The following is a 21,462-nucleotide window of genomic DNA, read 5'->3' as shown; positions in this document are numbered from 1 at the left end:
CAACTCTCCCACTACTGTATTTGGGAAAGCAAGGGGAGACAGCACAAATGAGTTCTAGGACCCCAGAACCCAAGTGGGAGGCTTGAATGGTGTTCAAGGCACCTGGCTTCGGCCTTGGCCAGCTCTAGCGATTGCAGACATTTGGGGGAGTGAAGTGGCAGATGGAAGATCTCTCTATCACTCTGCCTTCCAAATAAAATAAATGTTTAATGTTTTGTTTGTTTGTTTGTTTTTAAAAACAAGTCCTTCCATTTTCCAGGGCACTGTGCCAAGCTCATTCATCCCAAGCATATTTCTACCGAGCAAACTCAAATCACCCTCCTGCAAGATACCAGCAATCTGGTACTTGGAGAACTCCATTCAGACAGTGAGACACCTAGAAGGGCCACCTGGGGAACAGCAAAGATCCCCTCCCCAGAGCAGCATGGAAAACACAAGCGCCCCTGCCAGGGGCCTGGACTGTCCCTGAGGGACTGGGCTCCAGTCACTACCTAGGGTATTAAACTTCCCACTCTTCTCTGTTTTGTTTCAGAACTTTACAACTTACTCAGCTCCGCAAACTGCTGCCTCATCCCATTTGGGACAAATGACCAAAGTGGAAGGGAGCTTTAGAAGCTTGTGGGAAATGACTTGAAAGACAGGTTTACTTTTGTGTAAAACTATTTCAAAACCTACTCACGTGTGGGTCTTCAAGAATACCATGGAAGATGTGTAGTATGAAAAAATATATGCAGATTTCAAATTTGTTTACAACAAGATTTATTTTTAATTCTTTTTCCATTAATCTTTTGGCACACACACTGCCGCCCATGTATACCCTCTAATACGTTATCCTAGATTTCAAAAGCTTCATTATAAACACAATTCTCTGTACCTTAAAAACCTTCCTGTAGTGTCAGTTTTATTCCTAGCTACTCTAATTCCAATCCAGTTCCCAGCCAATGCACTTTGGAGGGCATCAGAGGATGAACCCAAGCACTTGGTCACCTGCAGGCCTACATGGAATTTCTGCCTGCTTATTAACTTAGGCTGGCCCAGGCTTGGCTGTTGAAGCCATTTGGGGAGTAAATCTGTTGATAGAAGATCTCTCACCCTCCCTGTGTCTCTGTTCTGTCTCTAACTGCCTTCCAATTAAATAAATAACAAAAACAAAAATACTCTTCTTCCAGCAGAGCTAGACAGGGTGATGGCAGGGAGGGTATTCTAAAGCAACCACAGAAGGAGTGCTCCAGGAAGGGTAGCAATGAGTCTGATCCGTCACTCAGCAAGACCCAGCTGCCAGCAAGTATTTACTGCCTGCACCATGCACACACTGGCAGGGGACAAGCAGGAAGAAAAGACAGGATCTCACTCTCAGGCGCCTTTCTGTCTCTCCAGGAAGATAAGAGGACAAGGCAAGACCTGGTGTGTGCAGATATGACAGGAGCATACAAGGAGAAAAGGGACGGTTTCAGCAAAGACAGGAGTGGGGTCAAAACTTGCAGCTCTGAAAGGGCAATCATTGCCTGTGGGTCATGCCATCTGTCCCTTGCCCTCCTTCTCTTTTCTTCCCCGGCCCTGCCCCTCATTCCAAGGGCACCAGAGTGGGTAAACAAGACGAGAGACTTAAGATGAACCAGCCTCTCTTTCCAATGTCAGGCAGAGTGATAGTCTTCCTCCACTGAGCCTGAAGGCTACAGTTAGGGACATGCAAGTATATTAGCTCTCATAATAATTGTGAAATAAAATGAACCATGGTTGCTATGATCAGCCCTTAAAGTTATTTTTTTTAAATTAACCTTTGTTTATTTGAAAAGCAAAGTGACAGAAGAGCGCACACACCACACACACACACACACACACACACACACACACACACACACACACACACACACACACACACACACACTGGGCTGGGCTAAAGCCAGAGCCAAGAACTCCAGTGCAGACTGCCCATGTTGGTGACAGGAACCTAAATACCCGAGCTGTTTCCCGTGGCATTCCAGAGGCTGTATTAGCAGGAAGCTCAGATCTGGGATGCAGGCACCTCAAGTTTCATCCTGACCACTGTGTGCAACACCTGCCCATGGTCCTTACTTAGAGTTTCACTAGATCTAAAGTACAAGTCAGAATCTTCAGTCTTTGGAAAAGTTATTATGTAGTCAAAGATTGCTTATTTGAAACAGACAGATGGAAAGAGAACAAGTTCCCAACTCCCAGCTCAACCCCCCAAATGCCTGCAATGCCAAGGCCGAGTTGGGCTGCAGGCAAGACCTGCGAATGCCATCCAGCTCCCCCACATGGGTGACAGGAACCTAGCTGCTTTAGCCATCATCTTTTCCTAAAAGGATGCACATCAGCAGGAAGCTAGAAGTCTGAACTGGAGCTTATACGGAACTCAAGTACTTTAAAGTGGTAAAGCAGGTTTCCTATCTAGAATCTTAACTGTTAGGTAAAACATTTGCTCTAATTCATTAAAAATTTTTTAAATACTTTTCTTATCTGAAATGCTGAGTGACAGAGAGATCTTCCATCTTCTGGTTTATTCCCCAAATGACCCCCAAGAACCAGGAAGGCCAGGCGCAATTCTGGAAAAAGGCACTCCACCTGAATTACACATTAGGGTAGCAGGAACTGGAGTTGGATCAAAAGTGGAGGAGCAGGGACTTGAACTGATGCTCTCATAAGAAATGTAGGTGTTCCAAGCAGTGGCTTAACCACTGTGCCATAACCCCTGACCCCAAATAATTTCATTAAAACAAATATGCACATTCTTACTGAACTCATTTAAATCAGACTGATGCTTTCCTTTCAAAATTGAAAAATGTGTTACATGAGATGAAGAACAAGGCTCTGTTCTGCACCAACCAACTAACTTATCCCAAAATATTCTCAAAAGGCAGAAAAAAAACACCACCTACCCAAGGTTTTCCTGATGAGGTAGAGCTGATCCACGTCTGATTTTCCTGGCCACAGAGGCACTCCTGACATCAGTTCAGCAAAGACACAGCCAACTGCCCAAACATCTACTGGGGGCCCGTACTGTGTGTCCCCCACCAACAGCTCCGGTGAGCGGTACCATCTGGTAGCCACGTAATCTGTATAGTAGTCACCAGGGACAGCTGACCAGTGAAAGGACAAGGAACAAAAAAAGCATGGTTGGAATTCTGGACACATAGGTGGGAGGAAGACCTAAGATATTGAGCTTGTGGTTCTCAGTATGTGTTTGAAATAATTGATGCTGGGGCCATTCTGCTACTAAATCAGGACCCTGGGAAGGGCCGACTGTTGGGGCCAGGGAAAGAACTGATACAGAACAAGTTGCCTGAATGATTCGAATGAAAACCCCTCCTAAACTAGCAATTCTGGAAAGTATCATTTTAGTAAAAAAAAAAAAAGGGGGGGGGAATGGAATTTACATAATTTACATAGTACATACTTAAACCACTAAGTGTGTCTACATGTTTTCAAGTTATAATTTTGAAGTTACAGAATGATAATTTATGCAAACTGATTATCTATGGAAAGAAACAAGCTATTTCTAGTGTTTAGACCCTCGATCAAATCAAGAACTTTCCCATCTTCTACACTTAAAGAAAGCAACAATACTCACTCAGTAATCGAGCAAACCCGAAATCACAGAGTTTAACAACTGAATGCTTTGTGATGAGGATATTTTCTGGTTTCACATCTCTGTGTATGCACTAGTTACAAAAATCAAAGCAAAAACAAATTATTAAGGAGTAAATGGAATATGTGGGATGAGTAAAACCCAAACATTTAGCAAAATTGGAGAAATCATTTGAATCTCTCATTCATGGTCATAATAGCCCTATTGGGCAAGAACAAAATGGCAGCTTAAATAAAATATTCATACTCTGAATCACCGCACATTCCTGCAAGATCGAAATGCACTGAGAAGGGTAAAATAAAAAAAGGAAGGTAAGCTGAACTTCACTGACAGAATCACAGACTGCCAAGTTAAATTTAAAACCTACAGCATGGGGATCCTTTGCTTAATCTGACAACTCTCGGTGACAGTAAACAGTGAGAAGGCACTGGTCACAGGAGCTGCAAGTTGGTGCATCAGCAGAATTCATGGTGTGGCTGTTGGAGAACAGAATGCAGTCTGCCTGGTAAACAGGACAAGTCCTGGGCCTGCTGAGATAAGCTGGGAAAGGCCAGGGTGGAACCTGGAGCTTGCCAAGGGATCTCCCCTCCAGCTCTGGCAAGCATCATGACCAGATAAACAAGAGCAGGCAGCAGTCGTCACCCTCTGGCAAGTCACTAGATGTCAGCTCTGTTCCATGCTCATCCAGAGCTGCCTGCTGCACTGGGCCCTAGGGATGTGGCACCCATGCCAAAATTTAGACTCAAGTCACCTGTGGTGCCCAGCCCACAGCCAGCATTCTTTACTAAGGGGATTTCAGAGAGAAGAACGTTGAGAATCTTTAGTTGGTTTTCTTACTGAATGACAATTTCCTTGGCAAAGAACATCACCAACAGCCCAATTAGCAAACACACTGCAACAGCTGCAACAGAAATCAAAACATTTGGGTCCAAATACCACTCAGGGTTCCTAAAAATCTCCTCTTCTCCCCTTCCTGCCTGGAGGAGCTGTTCATCACTTCTGCCATCTGAAAGATCTGGCCTGTAGCTTGAAATTCTGGGGTTATTCTTGATCTTCTAGACTCAGAAGAAAGGATACGGCTTCCTTATGGTGGGGTGGGGTGGGAGGAAAACAGCTTTCCCTCCACAGGATCTTCTGGGGGCAGGGAGATCAGGGATAGTGTTTCCTCATGGGTATTTAGTAATCTAGAAAATTCAGGGGGAAAGGCAGTATCTTTTGACATTAGGACCATCACTTGGCTGCCAACAACTTGTGGTTCAAAGACCCCCCCACTGTTTTGTCACCGGCTCCACATGCTGCTATAAATGGACATGCCCACGAATACGACAACATATGGTCAGAAGTCATTGTGGGCAAGAATGTGCTTCACGTCCGCTCTGGGAATTCTTTGCAGGCTTCTGCGTCCTCCCTCGTCTGCACATGTATACCAACCATGCTCCTGGGGCTCAGCAAGCAACTGTGGCCTGTGCTGTCTGTCCTCAGTGCTTTGGAGCGTCCCACCTGTCCTGCTAGGAATAGCCCCCAGGAACGAGCTGACCTGTACTGACAGTAACCAACAATGTAAAGGCTCCTCTCCTTGCTGTACAAGATTCTAGCTGTCTGTTGAGTGGAGGCTCAAAAGAAGCACTGGATACTGTTCCTTTCTCCTTTGAGGATGCAGCTTCAGGGAAAGCCATTAGGAACCCTACAAGCCAGGGGGGTGCAGCTCTCCCAGCCTGGAGGTCCATGGGCCACCAGGAGCATATCACACTCGTTGCCAGTGGCAGGGCAGGGGGGGACAGGGAGAGAGGGTCCAAGACTGGAACCTGAGCTCTCTGTGCAGAGAGCAGGCAGTGTTGGACTGGAGAGAGCAGCTAGCTTCCTGGCATCTGCACCCATGCCTGCTATCAGTGCCAGCTGAATACAGAAGCTCCAGGTATCTACTTGGGGCTGCTCTGGCCCAGACTTGGCTCACTCCTATCTCACCAAAGCAGAGGACCACATGGGCATTTAGCTTGGCCCCCACCCACTGCATGATGCAAGTGAACAAGCACCAGTCACCTGGGCTCCTCCCAGTTTCAGAGCCACTGGGGAAGGACGTCAAGTGAACACAGTGCCCAAGAGACTGGGCATCTATCTGCCACCTGAGTCATTTCAGCATAAACATATGACCAGGTGCCTCAAATCTGTTCTGTACAACCTGAGCAAGGATAACCAGCGAGGTGGGATTTTTAACCTCTACTTACCCCAACCAATTTCAAGAAGATTTGGGTGAAACATTATACCCATACAAGCACGATATCAACTTTGAACAAGGCTCTACCTCAGCTCCGAACTCAGCCTGTAGAGTCTTCATGGGAGATCATGAGACTTACATTGTGTTTATGGCAAAAATTTACAGCTTGCAGCGTCTGCCAAGTTATGCTCTTCACAAGATGTTCTGGTACCCTAATAAAAACAAGAAGCGGCACAAACACATTCCTCAGTGCAGCAGTGGAATTCGGCTCCAGGGGAGAGAGGCTAAAGCCAGCCAGGCTGCAGCAGCGAGGAGCCCTGGGCGTCACGTAGTCACTTTGGGCACCAAGCAATCCTTCTGTGAGCACCAAGTCGAAGGGACACGTGCCCCTCAAGGCTGTGGTTTTCTAGAGACAACAGGTCAACAAGAAGCACAAGAATCTATGATGACACTTGAGAAAGTTCATGGAAAAATGCAACTAAAACTTAAGTTTATTTGGTGCATAAAATTCCCTTTCAAAAATTGTTCTTGAACCATCCTCCCCCCCAAAAAATGCCTATTATGAGAAAACTGCTAGTGTCTCTCAAAAATTTTTTGCACCAAAATAAACTTATCCCTTAATTCTATATTTCTCCCAACAGCACTTTAAAAAAAATAATAAAGATGAATTTATTTTTTTTGGAAGGCAAAGTCAGACAGAAAGAGAGACAAAGAAAGACATCTCCCTACCACTGGTTCACTCAACAGAGAGCCATAATGGTCAGGCTGGGCTGAGTCAAAACCAGGAGCCACAGACTCCACCCAGGACTCCCAATTTGTGTTCAGGGGCCCTGGGGACTTGGGTCACCTTCTTCTACTTTCCCAGGTGCATTAGCAGGAAGCTGGATTGGAAATGTAGCAGCTGGAACTCAAACTGGCATGCATATGAGTTGCTGGAGTTGTAAGCAGCAACTTAATCCCTTGTGCCATAATGCTGGCCCCAATCTCATATGATATTTAAAGTTTCTTCTTGGGGGCCTGACAAGATAGCGTAGAGGTTAAGGTCCTCGCCTTGAACATGCCGGAATCCTATATGAGCGCCGGTTCTAATCTTGGCGGCACCGCTTCCCACCGAGCTCCCTGCCTGTGGCCTGGGAAAGCAGTTGAGGACGACCCCAAAGCTTTGAGACCCTGCACCCACATGGGAGACCCAGAGGAGGCTCCTGGCTTTGGATTGGCTCAGCTCCAACCGTTGTGGCCGCTTGGGGAGTGAACCATTGGACAGAAGATCTTCCTCTCTGTCTCTCCTCTGTATATCCTCCTTTCCAATAAAAATAAACATATCTTTTTAAAAAAATAAAGTTTCTTCTTGGTTAGAAACCCTCCATGGGTTTCATCAAGTCTTTAGGACCCCTTATCTCACACATCTCTGACACCACACAGATGCTCTCTGATCCCTTGAGCTCACTTCTGCATGGAACTTCCCACAGATATAAGGCGACTTACCAGCCAGTACAAAGGACACTGTTTATTTGTCCAAGTTGCTCAGGCAAATGATCTGGAAGTAGGACCCATCTTCTAGGTGTAGGCATACAGTTTCTCAAAATTTCCTTGCTAATATTTAAAACAATTTTTTGGTTGTATTTTTTGGGGGCAGGCACTATGATGCAGTGCATTAAGTTGCTGCTTGGGACACACACATCCAGTATCAGTGTGCTGGGCTAAGTCCTGCTACCTTGTGCTTCCCATCCAGCTTCCTTCCAACACGCCTGGGAGGTCGTAGATCAGGGTCCACCCACATGGAAAGCCTGGATGGGTTTGGAAAACCTGGCTTTATCCTGGCAGAGCTCGAGTTATTATGTCTACTTGAGAATAAACAATGGATCTACCTCTCTCTCAACCTCTCTCCCTCTCTTCCTTCCTCCCTCCCCCATCCCTTCCTTCTTTTTTGGTAAAAAGAGGGAGAGAGAGACATCATGATTTTTCATCTGTCAGCTCATTCCAAAAATGCCCTGTTGCAGCTGGAGCAAGAACAGGCTGAAGCTAGGAGGCAGGAGCTTCATCCAGGTCTCCCACATGGGTGGTACGGGCCCAAGTACATGAGTCATTTTCTGCTGCTTTCCTAGACACGTTAGCAGGGAGTTGGATCAGAAGCAGAGAAGCTGAACATGAACTAGTGCCCATGGGATGCTGACATTACGAATAGCAGCCCCTGTAATTGTCTTTTATTATTATTATTGCAAAGTCAGATATACAGAGAGAAGAGACAGAGAGGAAGATTTTCCGTCCAATGATCCACTCCCCTAGTGACCGCAACGGCCAGTGCTGTGCTGATACAAAGCCAGGAGCCAGGCACCTCCTCCAGGTCTCCCACGCGGGTGCAGGGTCCCAAAGCTTTGGGCTGTCCTCCACTGCCTTCCCAGGCCACAAGCAGGGAGCTGGATGGGAAGTGGAGCTGCCGGGATTAGAACCATCGCCCATATGGGATCTCGGGCACATGCAAACAAGGACCCTAAATGCTAGGTCACCACGCTGGGCCATATAATTGTCTCTTTAAGGAAATGACAATCTCACTGATGGTGACATAGCATAGGTTCCAGCAGCCCCTGGAATTGACTTTTTAAGGAAATGACAATCTTACTGATGGCGATATGGCAGAGGTTCCACTACACACCATACAACAGAAGTCCATACTGATTAACTAACTACCCAGTGAAGCCTTGCGGTTCTGGTCCTGCACTACTGCTCTCCAGCAGGCAGCTGATCCAAGCTCATCTCTCTGCCTCTCCTGTCCTCAGAGCATTTCAACCCTGGGCCCCTGTTCCCTGCCTTCCTCCCAGACTCCACACTGAAAGAACCAACCATCTCCTGGGTAGATGAGAAAAAGATTTCTCATTGAGGAGCAATTGAAAAAAATACAAAAGACATTCAAAAAGTTCATAGAAATAAAACTAGGGGAGAAGTTCACTTTGATGCAAAAAGTTTGAAATCCACAGCCATGAGGGATCTTGAAAAGTCCAAGATAATAGTATATTACTAAAGAACCAGGCGTGGGTCCCAAACATTTCTGCAACAAAACCAGCCTATCACTGACTTCCATTTTCCACAAAAATCCTGAAGTTCCCTTATATGCAGCAGTGAATAAAATGGACTACAGAGGGAGTGTGCTTGCCCTCAGAAACCAAACCCACCACCAGGTGGACTCCTGCTTTTATGAATCAAATGCTAACCAAAGCTGCCGTGGTCCTGAGTCAAAGCCTGCAAAGTAAGCCAAGGAGGAAATGCTGCAGTAGTTGTGCTAAAGGTGACCACAAAAGCTCACTTCAAGCCCCTGGGACGGGCTACAAGGCCACAGTTGTCACAGACCAGACGTTCAGGAAATCCTTTCAAGAGATCAGAGGACACTTGGCCAGGCAGCAGAACAACGTAGAGGAAATGGAGAGGCCACCTCCAGGAAGAAGAGCTGGGACAGTTCTAAATCAGTACTGTGTCCCTGGGTTCCAAGGAGTTTCTTGCCAAATTCTCTTCCTTGTTCTCGCAGCACATGTGCTAGAAAACCTCACCTGTGAGGACAAAGTGCACCCAGGAAGGGATAGGGCTGAGGCAGGCCATTCATACCTCCAATTCTTTGGTCCCCACAAAATGAAACATGTATTGATTAGTGTAGTAAAAATATCAGGTTGGCAGTGCAGGCAACATTACTCTCTGAAAACATTTGTCAAAAGAAACGATGCAGAAGGAGTTTCTGTAGGCAAATGATGTTGGTGCATCACTGATGCTCCTCTAACACCTTCTTTGCTCCAACACCAAGCATGAAAACTTTGCAAACCGTCCCTATGGTTGGTCGCCTGGGGTCAGATAGTCATTTCACTTCTTTCTCAATCTCTGCCCTCTGGAATATAGAGATCTCAGAGTCCAAAATCCCTTTCAGCTGCAACACTGAGATGGTAACAGGAGTCAAGGTTTCCCTGTGCAAGAAGGGAGTTACAAATATAGAAAGGCAGAAAAACAAAATACATTCTGTGGTATTGGGCTGGATTTCAGAGCTATTCCAACACATGCACACATGAGCACATAGACTCGCTCTCTCTCAAATAAGTTCATGGCAAATGGAATTAAAAGATAAATTTGATTCAACACAAAAAAATTTCTAAATTCTTGCATATAAGGAATCTTTAAAAAATCACTAGAAATACATATTATGAAAAAACACTGTATGAATTTCATACAAAATAAAAATTTCACCAAAATAAACTTGTAATTTAATTCTGTTTTCCTCAAACTTTCCACAAACTGCCTCCTCCAATCACCTCCCCTCCCCCAACACACACCTTAGACCCAGTGCTACACATAGGTGGCCAGAAAGCTTCTCTGGGTTAGGAAACATCTGGAGTAGTGGTTAAGGTGGAAAAGAGTGGCTAGATTTTGAAATTTGGCCTTTGGGAGTTTCTGAGAGATTGGGTGTGAAAGACAAGAATCGAGGAATGCCACCGAAGTATTTGGCTTGAGTTATTGGGACATGGTGGTATCATTTACTGGAAAAACACTAGGGGTTGGCTACTTGGGATGCAAGAGTGGATAATTTGAGAAATGAAGTGGATATCCAAGGAGGCTTGGAGAAGAGTTGTGACTTCAGAAAGAAGGTCAACCACAAATACAAGTTTGACAAGCACAAGCAGACAGTAATTCAGAGCCCAGCACTGTTCAACACCCTTTGAGGCAGTATCACAGGTAAAGAGTAGGGGCATGGCAGGCCTTTCTGGGGCTCCACAATACTTGGAGGTGCCTAAGGAGTAGGCTATGGCTAAGAAGGTGGAGTTGAGGCCCTAGTGAGCTCAAAGTTCCCACCAAGGAACCTGGTGTGCCAGAAGCTAAGCACACATGATGCTCAGGTGTTTTTGTGGCTTGAGGATAGATGGAACAAACCCCCTTTACTTCCAGAAGCTGCCTGCGCCTATGTGGGAGGCATTGCTTCCAAGCCCAACACATACCAGGTCTGGCAGAACAGAGCTGAGACCTTAGCAGCACTGCCTAGACCCGGGAAAGCACAGGCCTAAGAAAATGAAATCAAAATCAGAAGAGGAAAGGGTGGAAAGCCGACCACTGACACCCAAACAAGTCTCAGTCACTAGTGGCCCAGAACGCGACAGAGCTGGGAACGAGGAAGAGGATGGGAAATTCCATTAGCAAACAAACACCTTGATCCACTCTCCTGCCCTGTGTGCACAGGGAGCACCTCTCCCTGCTGCAGGCTGCAGTTCTGGTTTTTGGAGAGGATAACATGAGAACACTGGGTTAATAGAGGTGGTAGGCAGCCTCTGACCATGAAAACGGGATGGAGACTGTATCTGTATGACCTGGGAAGTTTGGGTCTCCCAGTCCTCTTCCTCCACCAAGCTCCAGGAAAGCACAAAGGCCACTGGAGATTTTGACATGGGGGTCAACCCAGAAACCAGCCCAGTGAAGCTCAGAGTTCAAGGCAGTTCCTCCTTGTACCCTTAAGTGCACAACCAGAGATTATAGGATGCCTGTGAAAACCTCCCAGAACAAGCTTTAGAGTCAAAAAAACAAACAGAAAGAGCCCAACTTAAAAAGAAACTGTGGGGCACAAAGAGAGCTTAAAAAAACAATTCTCCACACCCTCCAAGAGAAAAGGAAAGCTTTGCCATCCATAAAATAAGCACAGGAAATTGGAAGACAATGAGAGGAGCAGGCCAAGAGATCCCACATTCAGACGGCAGAAAGCTCAGAACAAGTAAATACAAAACCAGAGGACAGGAAGCCAGTAACAAAACAATCCCAAACTTTTTTTTTTCTCAGACAGAAAGCAAATTCCAGCATCAAGGGTAAAAATCAAGAGCCATGATTTTCATAATCCAAACCACTGAGAAGATTCCAGACGCTTCACAAATGTCCAGACATAAAAGAAAGAATGATACGAAGGCACAGAGAATAGAATGGTGCAGAGCACTTCACAGCACTGGAAGCTAAAAGGCACTGAAAGAACTTTCAGACTTCTAAAGGAATATTATTTTGAACCAGAAACAAAAGCCTGGGGCCAGCACTGTGGTGCCACTGGTTGTGATGCCAGCATCCTGTACAGGGGGCCGGTTTGAGACCCGGTTGCTCTGTTTTTGACCCAGCTCCCTGCTGATGGGCTGGGAAAGCAGCGAAGGATGGTCCAAGTGCTTGGGCACCTGCAGCCCTGCAGAAGACCTCAAAGAAGCCCTTGGCTTCAACCTGGCCCAGTCCTGACCGTTGTGGTAATTTGAAGAGTGAACCAATGGATGGAGGAGTTCTCTCCCTCCTTCTATAACTCCGTCTTTCATGTAATAAATAAATAATTAAAAAGTAGTTTGGGAATTGAAAGAAACAATAACCCTATACTTAAACTAAATATTAATCAAGGGTGACAACAGAGACTCTGCTTGAGCAAAGGCAAAATCTGTGCCTCTTTTTTTTTTTTTTTAATTTCTTGTACCTCTCCTACACTTTGCCACAGGAAGCCCCTGAAGTAGTAAGCCCCCAAGCGAGTAATCAATTATAGACAAGGTCAGATGAGATAGAGAAGACAGGAGGCCCAGCATAGCAGGGAGGGATTGCTGGCAGCACACTGGAGGGAGCCAACAGGTGAACTGCACATTAGGCCTGGAAGACGGCCAGGACACGGGAGAACAGTGAGACCCAAGAGTTCAGCACACTCACAGTTGTCATCACCAAGCCCTCAGCCTTCTGCTACCTTAAATAAAAACAAAATAATCCAACAAGCAAGCTGAAGAGTGTTGGAAGAGCTCAGTGAATTGGGCAGACTCTCCAGTCTCTGGCAGACATTTCTAAAGCTGAGGAGCCAGTGCTGAGGAGCCAGCCTGGGCCTCAGAGTCTCAGGTGGACCTGTGTTGGTGGAATCTGTATGCCTGAAGATGTGGGCTCTAGATCCAGCAAGGGGCAAGAAAAATCAAGGGCATTTTTCCTTGTGTCCCAAACCAAGACAGAAGGGGCTCAGGAATGTCTACTCCCATTCCATAGGGGTTTACAGATTAGTTGCTTTATTGAGAGCTACAAATGTCCCTGCAGAGTCCATGGCTGCCTGCCAAGTTCTGCAGAGGCACTTCTGCTGGCGCACGAGGGTGGTGGTGCCAGGGAATCCATTCTCTGCTTGCAGAAGACTAAGAGGAGGGACTCCTCCCAAACTCTCTACCCATGTGACTTCACACTGCTCTTCCTGCCAGATTTGGGAATTTTGTGTCAACTCCAGAAGCACTACAGGTTCCCAAACACCTGACTCCAAGGAGGAGTGAAAGCAGAGGGCGTCACCAGGAATGTCTGTGGTCTAGTTTCACTGAGCCATCTTATTCACTGGTCAGAGATGGGTGTGCTTGGCCAGTGTCAAGTGGGTAAACCCAGAAAGAGAAAGACAATGATTTCAAGAAGTAATGAGCCAAACATACAACATGGGGTACTCTAAGGATGAGAGCAAAGCAAAGTCCCAGGCCTTGCACACAGGAAGGAGAAGGGCATTTAACAGGAGAGCATCATGAAGGAAATAACACAATGGCAGACTAGCTAATGTGATAATCCTAAGGAAAAGTGTGACGAGAGGCTACCGACCGTGGTCAAAAACTGGGTCTGCATTTGGAACAGAGGTTAAGATGCCTGCATCCCACGGATAACCAGCTCCTTGGATTCCGACACAGCTTCCTGAGAGGCGGCAGTGTGGCGCAGATGAATGCGCTTCTGTTCCCAAATGGGAGACCTGGCCCATATCCTCAGACCCAGCTATTGCAGACATTTGGGGAGTTGAACAGTGGGGGTGGGGGACTTCCTATATTTCTACCTCTCAAATGAATAAAAATTGAAAGACAGTTTCAGAAAATATTATTTTGAGGAAAATAGAAAAGTTAGCTACAGCATAGTACAAAGATCAGATATAAATACTATTTTTATAACATGGTCATGATCAGACTACACACTGAAAACAAACTCAATATTCAACAAGGAACCAAAGGTTAACTGTAATGTAACAATGCAATTGAGTCATTAATAATAGAGCTAAAGACTATACTGTAATGGGAAAGAATATTAAGAGAAGGAGAACAACGAGGAGAAAAACAATAGCCTATCATGGAACACAGGGGACAAAGTACCTCAGCTGCTTTCACCACTGCCCTCATGCCTACACACATATATCTGATTTTGTCAGCACACCAAGACAGCATCCATTTCAAAGGGTAAGTGAACATTAAACAAATTAATGATACAAAACATGACCAGATACCAAACTCAGATTCTGAGTATCAGCTTCTGTTTGCAGTTCCATGAAGAAAGCAAATCACACTGAGTATAGGAGCAGGGTACTGGGCTCAGAACAAGCAGGCAGTTTGCCTGGTTGCTGTCACTAAGCTCAGATAGCTTAATTATGTCCTTCTTCACATGGGAGGTGCTCGTCAGGAGGGAAAGTGCCCATTCTGAGTCTGGTCTAACGGGGCCGGGAGGCATCCCACTCTAACAGGTGCTTTGTGCCTCTGCCCTTCTGCATCATATGCTGCTTTCACGAAGTGATGCTCAAGAGGCAAGCTCCATCTCTTGTTTTCAACTTTCTGGGGAAGACTACACTGTAACCCCAGCACCTAAATAATAAAAGTAAAACAAATATAGAGAAATACAAGACTGCTGTAAGGAAGTGAAAATATCAGTGATGTTTTTAATAACCCTTCAGAAATGTGAGATGGGAGAGAGGACAAGTAAAGAATCTATTTCCAGAAGCCACCTTCATCACGGCTGCTTCTCTAACATGTATTTGAGACAGCGACATCCAACAATCAGCAATATGTAAGACTTATTTCCACACAAGGCTACAAGAAAAACGGGGAGATGACAGAGGCAGACCCAACCCCTATAAAAAGAATATGTTCTAAGGAATTGACTGTCAAGACATATTTACAGAGAGTTGTTCACTATAGCCTTGTTAGGAATGGAGAAATCCCAGAGGCAAATGAAATACTCGTCAATAGGGAATTAAATAATGACATCATGGTCATCTAGACAATGAAATTTTATACAGCTTTTAAACATGTGAAAGTAGGGAAAGCTGTTTTACAAAATAGTTAAGGTGCTGCTTGGGATATCTGTATGCCATATAAAAGGGTCAAGGCTTGATTTTTGGCTATGCTCCTGATTCTGGGTTCCTGGGAATGTACACCCTGGAAGGCAGCAAGCACTGTTCCAAACATTTGGGTCCCTGCCATCGACGTTGGAGATGCAGCAAATGGCTTGACACAGATCAGTTGCAGCTGTTGCAGGCTTTTGGGGGAATGAGCCAGTGGATAGGTGATCTCTCTCTGCAGGATATGTTTGGTTAGACACATCTAGAGAAAAGTGATACAGTATTGTTTAAAAATACATGGCACCTTGAGGATGGCACTATGGTTCAGTGAGCTAAGCCACACCCTGCAATGCCAGCATCCTATATGAGTGCCTATTCAGGTTCTGGCTATTCCATTTCTGATCCAGCTCCATACTAACACACTTGGGAAAGCAATGAAGACTGCCTGAGTATTTGGGCTCCTACCATTCACTTGTGAAACCCAGATGGAGTTCCAGTTCCTAACTCTCTCTCTCTCTCTCTCCATTTGTGTGTATGTAATGCTGTGTTTAAAATAAACACTTTAAAATATATACATGGTTCTTTATCCTTTGTTGACACTGTAACAGATCAGATGTAAAACTAAAGGATAATGGAAGTCTTCTGACTTCTAGTGTACTAGACCATTAATTCATAACATCATAGAATTTGAAGTCTCTTTACAGCTCATTTACTTCTAAATTATAAGTTTCCTAGGCAAGCATACCTATAAGCAAGCTGAATTCAATATGGGCATATCACACTGACATGCTGACCTGCATTTACTGGCAATCCACTCTTTTTTTTTGAATTTGACATCACTGTACTGAAAAGTTTTCCTATAAATTACAAAATCCAATACAATAATAACATCTATTTAATTTTGACAAGCAAAACTTTCTAATTGCATTTGAAATAGCCTTGAGAATTGACAAATACTCTGACTAATGGGCAGCAATTAATGTCTTTTGTTTTTTTCAAAAGAAATTTTTTAACATTTAGTTATTTTTATTGAAAACTCAGATTTACAGAGAGAAGGAGAAACAGGATTTAGAAACATCTTCCAGCCGTTAATTCATTCCCCAACTAGCCACAACGGCTGGAGCTAAGCTGATTGCAGTGAGGAGCCAGGAGCTTCTTCTGGGTCTCCCTTTGAGTGCAGGGTCTCAAGGCTTTGACCCATCCTTTACTGCTTTCCCAGGCCACAAGCAGAGAACTGGATGGAAAGTGGAGCAGTCAGGACACAAACTGGCACCCAATATGCTAGGCAAGGATTTAGCCACTAGCCTATAGAGCTGAGCCCAGAAATTAAGCTCTTTAAAACAAAAGTCCTTAAGCTTCAACATGAACAGGTATGACCTGCCTAACAAAAAACCAGAACAGAAGTTTGACACAGAGGTTAAATCACCAGTTAGGACACCTGCATTCCATCCTGGAGTTTGCGTCTTGATTCCAGTTTCCTGTACATTCTGGAAGTCAATCAAGTGATGGCTCAAGCAGTTGGGTCCCTGCCATCCACATGGGAAACCTGGATTAAGTTCTTGGCTCCTAACTTCAGACTGGCCCAGCTCTGGATGTCAAGGACACTTGGACACTAAACCAACAAGTGGAAGATATTTCTCTCACTCTTTCTGCCTTTCAAATACTTACAATATACTCATAAATACATACAAATATAAAATTTTGAAAAATGTATGATTTTCAAACTTATTCATTTAAGCAAGTCCTTCAGCAACTGTGTTTAACAAGCCATTGCATTTTGTCACCTGGCAATGAGATTGCTTGAAATTAACACATATTTAATGGCTGCAATGGCTGGGACTGCTGAAACTAAAGCAGGAGCCAGGAACTCCATTCAAATATCCCACATGGATGGCAGGGGCCCAAGCACATGACCATTGCCAGTTGCATTCTCAAGTGCATTAACAGGGAACTGGATCAGCAATGGAGCAGCTGGAACTTGAACAGGTTTTCTAATATGAAATGCCAGTGTTGTGCCGCTTACTCTTTTGTGCTATTATGCCATCTTTTAACCTGCTCCAATACTAAAGCATTTGTTACTTTCCAGAAGACATACGACATATTTTAGCCAGTGGAACTTAAAAAGAAAACAGATTTCAAGCCTCTACACATTCCTTAGCCTGTTTTCTTTTATCTGCTTAAACTATATGTCAAAAAAGAGCTAACTCAATTATTTCTGACCCCTGCCAAATCAGTGTTTCCAGGCTACTCAATCTAACACAATAAACCAAACTCCTTGTAAAATCTCCATAGTCCCACAGAGCCATCAATAACCTGCACTAACAAGTTTCATCAAAAGTGTCACTTATGAGCTGTCAAAAGGGCAAATACCAACATAAGAAATGTTTCGCCTTTAGCTTTTCTACATTAGTGACTTCCTGAAGAGCAGTGTCTCTCCCTTGGCACTCTCTGTGTAAATTAACATTTGGGAACACAATAAGCCGGTTCACGGTCATAACAAACCACAAGCCACTCTAACCCCATTTGCCTTGGATGTCATGGCAGATCACATAGAACCAACCACAAACATGTGGCACAGCAAGCTCTTGGTTAGAACAGGAAAGAGCTGTTTAGTCTCTGGCAACTGGAATGTGACTGTGAGCCGGGACAGGAGCAACATCCCATGGCTCTCATCTACAACCCATGCTTCATGTTGTCACCAGCCAAGGCAGGACTCCCAGCAACAAAGCAAGGCAAGGAGAGGATGACCCCACCCTTCTCCCTTGCTCAACTCCTTCAAAGTCTGTTCTGCATTCTACTCAAAGACCACCTCAAACAGGATTTTCTCAGTTGGGCTACTCTAAATAAGATCTCTCAAGGTGGGTTGGCATAGTGATGTGAAGACTAACCCTCTACCTGCTAGTGCCAGCATCCTGCACGGGTACCAGTTTGTATCCTGGCTACTCCACTTCTGACCCAAGTCTGTGCTTATGAGCCCCTACACCTGCATGGGAGACTGGGAAGAAGCTCCTGGCTCCCAGTTTTGGATCAGCTCAGTTCTGGCTAGTTCTGGAGTGAACCAGCAGATGGAAGAACTTTTTCTCTGTCTCTCCTTTCTTTGTTTATATGCAAAGAAGAATGCAGTCAACATGGGAACAGAAGTGAGATGGGGAGGGGGAGGGAGAAGGAGAAGGAACACAGTCACCCTAGGCCTTGCCTGAAAACACCAAGCCCAGGAGAAGATGGAGCTGAAATTCCACCCTGCCTAAGTTCTGCACACTCTGGAAAAGACCTCTTGACAGCTGACAAAGGGACCTTCCTCTCCCCCCCACTTTTAAAATTTTTTTCTTTCAGACAAAGGCTCCGTCTGTTAACCAAGCCTGTTCTAAAGCTCACAGGAGTGTTGCACATGCCAGAGAGAGGTGTGATAAGTGGTGCCAGAGTCACCCCATCCAGTCACAGTAACCTATGCTTGCTTTAGTTGACTTTTTGTCATTTGTAACCAAAGAAATCCTGCTTCATCTAAAGGGTCATTCTGACTGCTTCTACCAAAACCTCATGCTTGTTCTAGCCTTGAACTTCCAATTAGTATTTGTACTCTTCCCTTTTGCCTCCAAGTTGTGAGGTCTGAAGTAACTAGAACCCTTTCTTTCTTAGACACCCAGATAACTATGAATGCAGAGATAGGGTGACAAAGAAATCAAGTTCACTCTGACAGTGCTGCTGCAAGTGACAATGGCCATGTGGGACTCCCCTTTGCAGCACTACAGAACCTTGGTACCTTCTCTGCTGCCAACCCAACAGCAGCGAGTGTCACACAAAGCAGTCACTAACGCTGTGGGTGCAAGGACGCTCACTCACCCTCGCTGATGTCTGTCCAGCTCATGGAGCACTGTGTGGTCGCAATACTCGAACACCAAGTGAAGCCTCCGCTTCCTCCTGAAGACTTCCAGAAGGTTCACAAGGTTGGGATGCTTGAGTTGCTGGAAATACACAAAGCAAAGTGCTCAGTCTGGGCAACTTTCTGTAACAGTAATTCAGTAGAAAAAAAAAAAGCCACTGGGGGGCAGAGGTGTAGTATCATGTGTAAAATGTGAGTAGAACATCCTTGTCATACACTGGTTCACCTAGACTCCAGATTCCCACCACTGTGCATCCTGGGAGGCTGTGGGGATTCCTTGAATAGCTAAGTCCCTGGCACCCAGGTAAGAGACCCAGGTTTTAGCTTCTGGCTCCTGGTTTTGGCCTGTCCCACAGTTGGCTGCTGTGGGCGTTTGGAGAGTGAACCAGTGAAAGAGAACCCTAGCTCTTCTCTCTCTCTCTCTCTCTCTCTGCCACTTAATAAATCATTCAAATTATAAATCTTGGACAAGAGAAGGCTGTCCATTCAGAGTTTCATTTCTTGGATTAAAGGAATCTTAAAAAATCATAAAAATCATAAAAAATCTTACTGTTCCCTGCTTTGGAATTGTTAGTAGCTTGTAAATGAAAAACAACAACACAACAACTGCTACAACTCAGATGACTAAAGAAGGCAAAAAAGGAGCATAAGAAGGCTGGAGAAGAAAGGAGATTGAAAAAGAGAGAATTGAGTTTATGCCAAGCCAGCCTTCAGGTTCCCAAAAAATGTGCCTTCAAAAGGAGGGCTCTGTGATCTCCCCAGCTGGTTCAGTGCCCAGGATTTGTAACTCTCATTTGTAACTCTCATTTAATGGTTACTTTGTTGAATGTCTTTTGGTATTAACAGATCTGTTTACAATAGATATAATCAGTATCATCTAAGTAGCATCACTGCCATCAGGGGCTATGCTCGCCTGTGGCTGCACCTGCCACATACCAGGTATGCCATACTGATTTGTGATGCATGAGTCAACACACTCCCAAGACTGATGACACATTTTCACAACAAGCCAGGAAGACACTTCAATCCTATGCAACTGTCAAGTGTGTGCCTAGAAAAGGTATAAAAACTTTATGATCATGTGTTGTTTTGCCATATTAATTTCCTTCAATCCATTTGAGAATTGTATTAAAATACACAACACAAAATTTACCATCTTCATGAATGTTAAGTGTCTGGTTCATTGGTAGCAGCAAGTTCAGTCATGCTACTATGCACCCATTAAAATCCTCCATCTCTGGAATGCTTTTCATGTGCACAAATGAAACCATGACTGCTAAAACAGTAACTCCCTACTTCCTCCTCCTGGCTCTTGACAACTAACATTTGCCTTGTCTCTGTGATTTTGGTAACATTGGGCTTCTTGTGCAGGTGGATTAATAAAGTATTTGTCTTTTTGCAACTTCCTTATTTCACTTAACGTTTATCCACGCAGTAGCACGTGTCTGAAGTTCCTTCCTTGTTAAGGCTGCATAACGTTTCGTTGCCTGCACACATCGCACTTTGCTTATATACTCATCTGCTGACCAGGGAACACTAGGGTTGCTTTCACCTTTTGGGTGTTTTGATGCCGAAGGGTTCTGTAAACACAGCACTGACATTTGCAAAACAGAAATTGTGCTCATTCACACAGTAGCCCTCCTACCCTGCCCCATACACATGTGTCCGTGCAACACTGTTTTCCGTATTTGTGGCTGTAAGCAGCGACCAGGTATCTGGTTTGTTTGGACTGTTTTCCCAGTTTCTATGGGTCACTCAATGGATTGCCAGAGGTCTCAATCACAGGAAAGCAGGTGATACAAGTGATTCAACATGCGAGGAAAAAAGTTGAAGTTCTTGAACTACACACTGTAGCACATTTGTAGCAGTAAACATAAAGAATAAAGTAAGCAGTAAGAATAAAAACAGCCTGCTAGGGAGTTACTAAAAATATCTATTTTCTCATTTTCTTGATAAAATCCCTCTGTGTTCTCAGACCATAAAGTCCTCCTCCAGATAATATTCTTGGTAAAACAAGTATAAATCATCCAAAGTATTCTAAAGTACCTATCTTACATCTTTTTGTGCTGCTACAATTAGGTCAGACAATTTATAGAAGCACAAGATGTTGTGTTGGTGTCTGGTGCAAACAGCTCTCTGCTCCCAAGAAGGTGCCTTGTTGCTGGATGTTCATATGGTCTGGAGTGGAGGGACAGAATGTGCCCTCCAACCTCATGCCCTGTCAATAGGGTATGAATTCCACACCTCAGGCTAAACCAACATTTCCCAGACATAATAGATATAACTGACCACTATTTTATTGTTTTATGTATGTATGATTGTTATCTACCCACCTATTAATCAGACATATATATTAACTATCTGTAACTATCTACACTAAATATATTTAATAGGCACACAATGAGAGACAGGCTTAGACCCAGGCCCTCCTTGCTTGGCCTCTGCTTACCTCCAACTTCCTCCTGAATGCACTGACTGTTTCTCACTTCCCGTAGGGCTCATGCAGGAGTTGATCACAGCTTCCTCTCTGAAATACCCTCCACCAAGCTGTTAGGCTCTCTGTCCAGCCTCCTTTGACACACCCTGACCAAGCTGGTTTGCCTTCTAAGAGCTGTGAGCTTGCTATCCATGCAAGGGCTGCCGCTGTGGCCAGTAAAAGGACACGTTCACACTGG

At 44.8% G+C, this 21,462-nt stretch overlaps 1 protein-coding gene across 6 annotated transcripts in view; it reads right to left on the bottom strand.

Annotated features, from left to right (window-relative positions):
• The window catches only part of CDKL1 (cyclin dependent kinase like 1), a 64,836-nt gene that overhangs the window by 12,433 nt on the left and 30,941 nt on the right, over positions 1-21,462 (bottom strand). For 5 of the 6 annotated variants that reach the window (XM_040968558.1, XM_040968560.1, XM_040968557.1 and 2 more), the window contains exons 2-5: positions 18,748-18,869; positions 5,965-6,037; positions 3,593-3,683; positions 2,901-3,101 (exon numbers count right to left, since the gene is read on the bottom strand). In XM_040968558.1, coding sequence (XP_040824492.1) covers positions 2,901-3,101; positions 3,593-3,683; positions 5,965-6,037; positions 18,748-18,869 — 487 coding nt within the window. Of the gene's footprint in view, positions 1-2,900; positions 3,102-3,592; positions 3,684-5,964; positions 6,038-18,747; positions 18,870-19,723; positions 19,839-21,462 lie in introns of all 6 variants that reach the window. The other variant, XM_040968561.1, reaches the window with a different exon arrangement.

Source organism: Ochotona curzoniae, unplaced genomic scaffold (genome assembly GCF_017591425.1).
Source record: "Ochotona curzoniae isolate NIBS_2020 unplaced genomic scaffold, NIBS_Ocur_1.0 scaffold_4701, whole genome shotgun sequence".
NCBI lineage: Eukaryota > Metazoa > Chordata > Mammalia > Lagomorpha > Ochotonidae > Ochotona > Ochotona curzoniae.
Note: the sequence above shows the minus strand (reverse complement) of the source record. Positions and strands in the feature narration are given on the sequence as shown.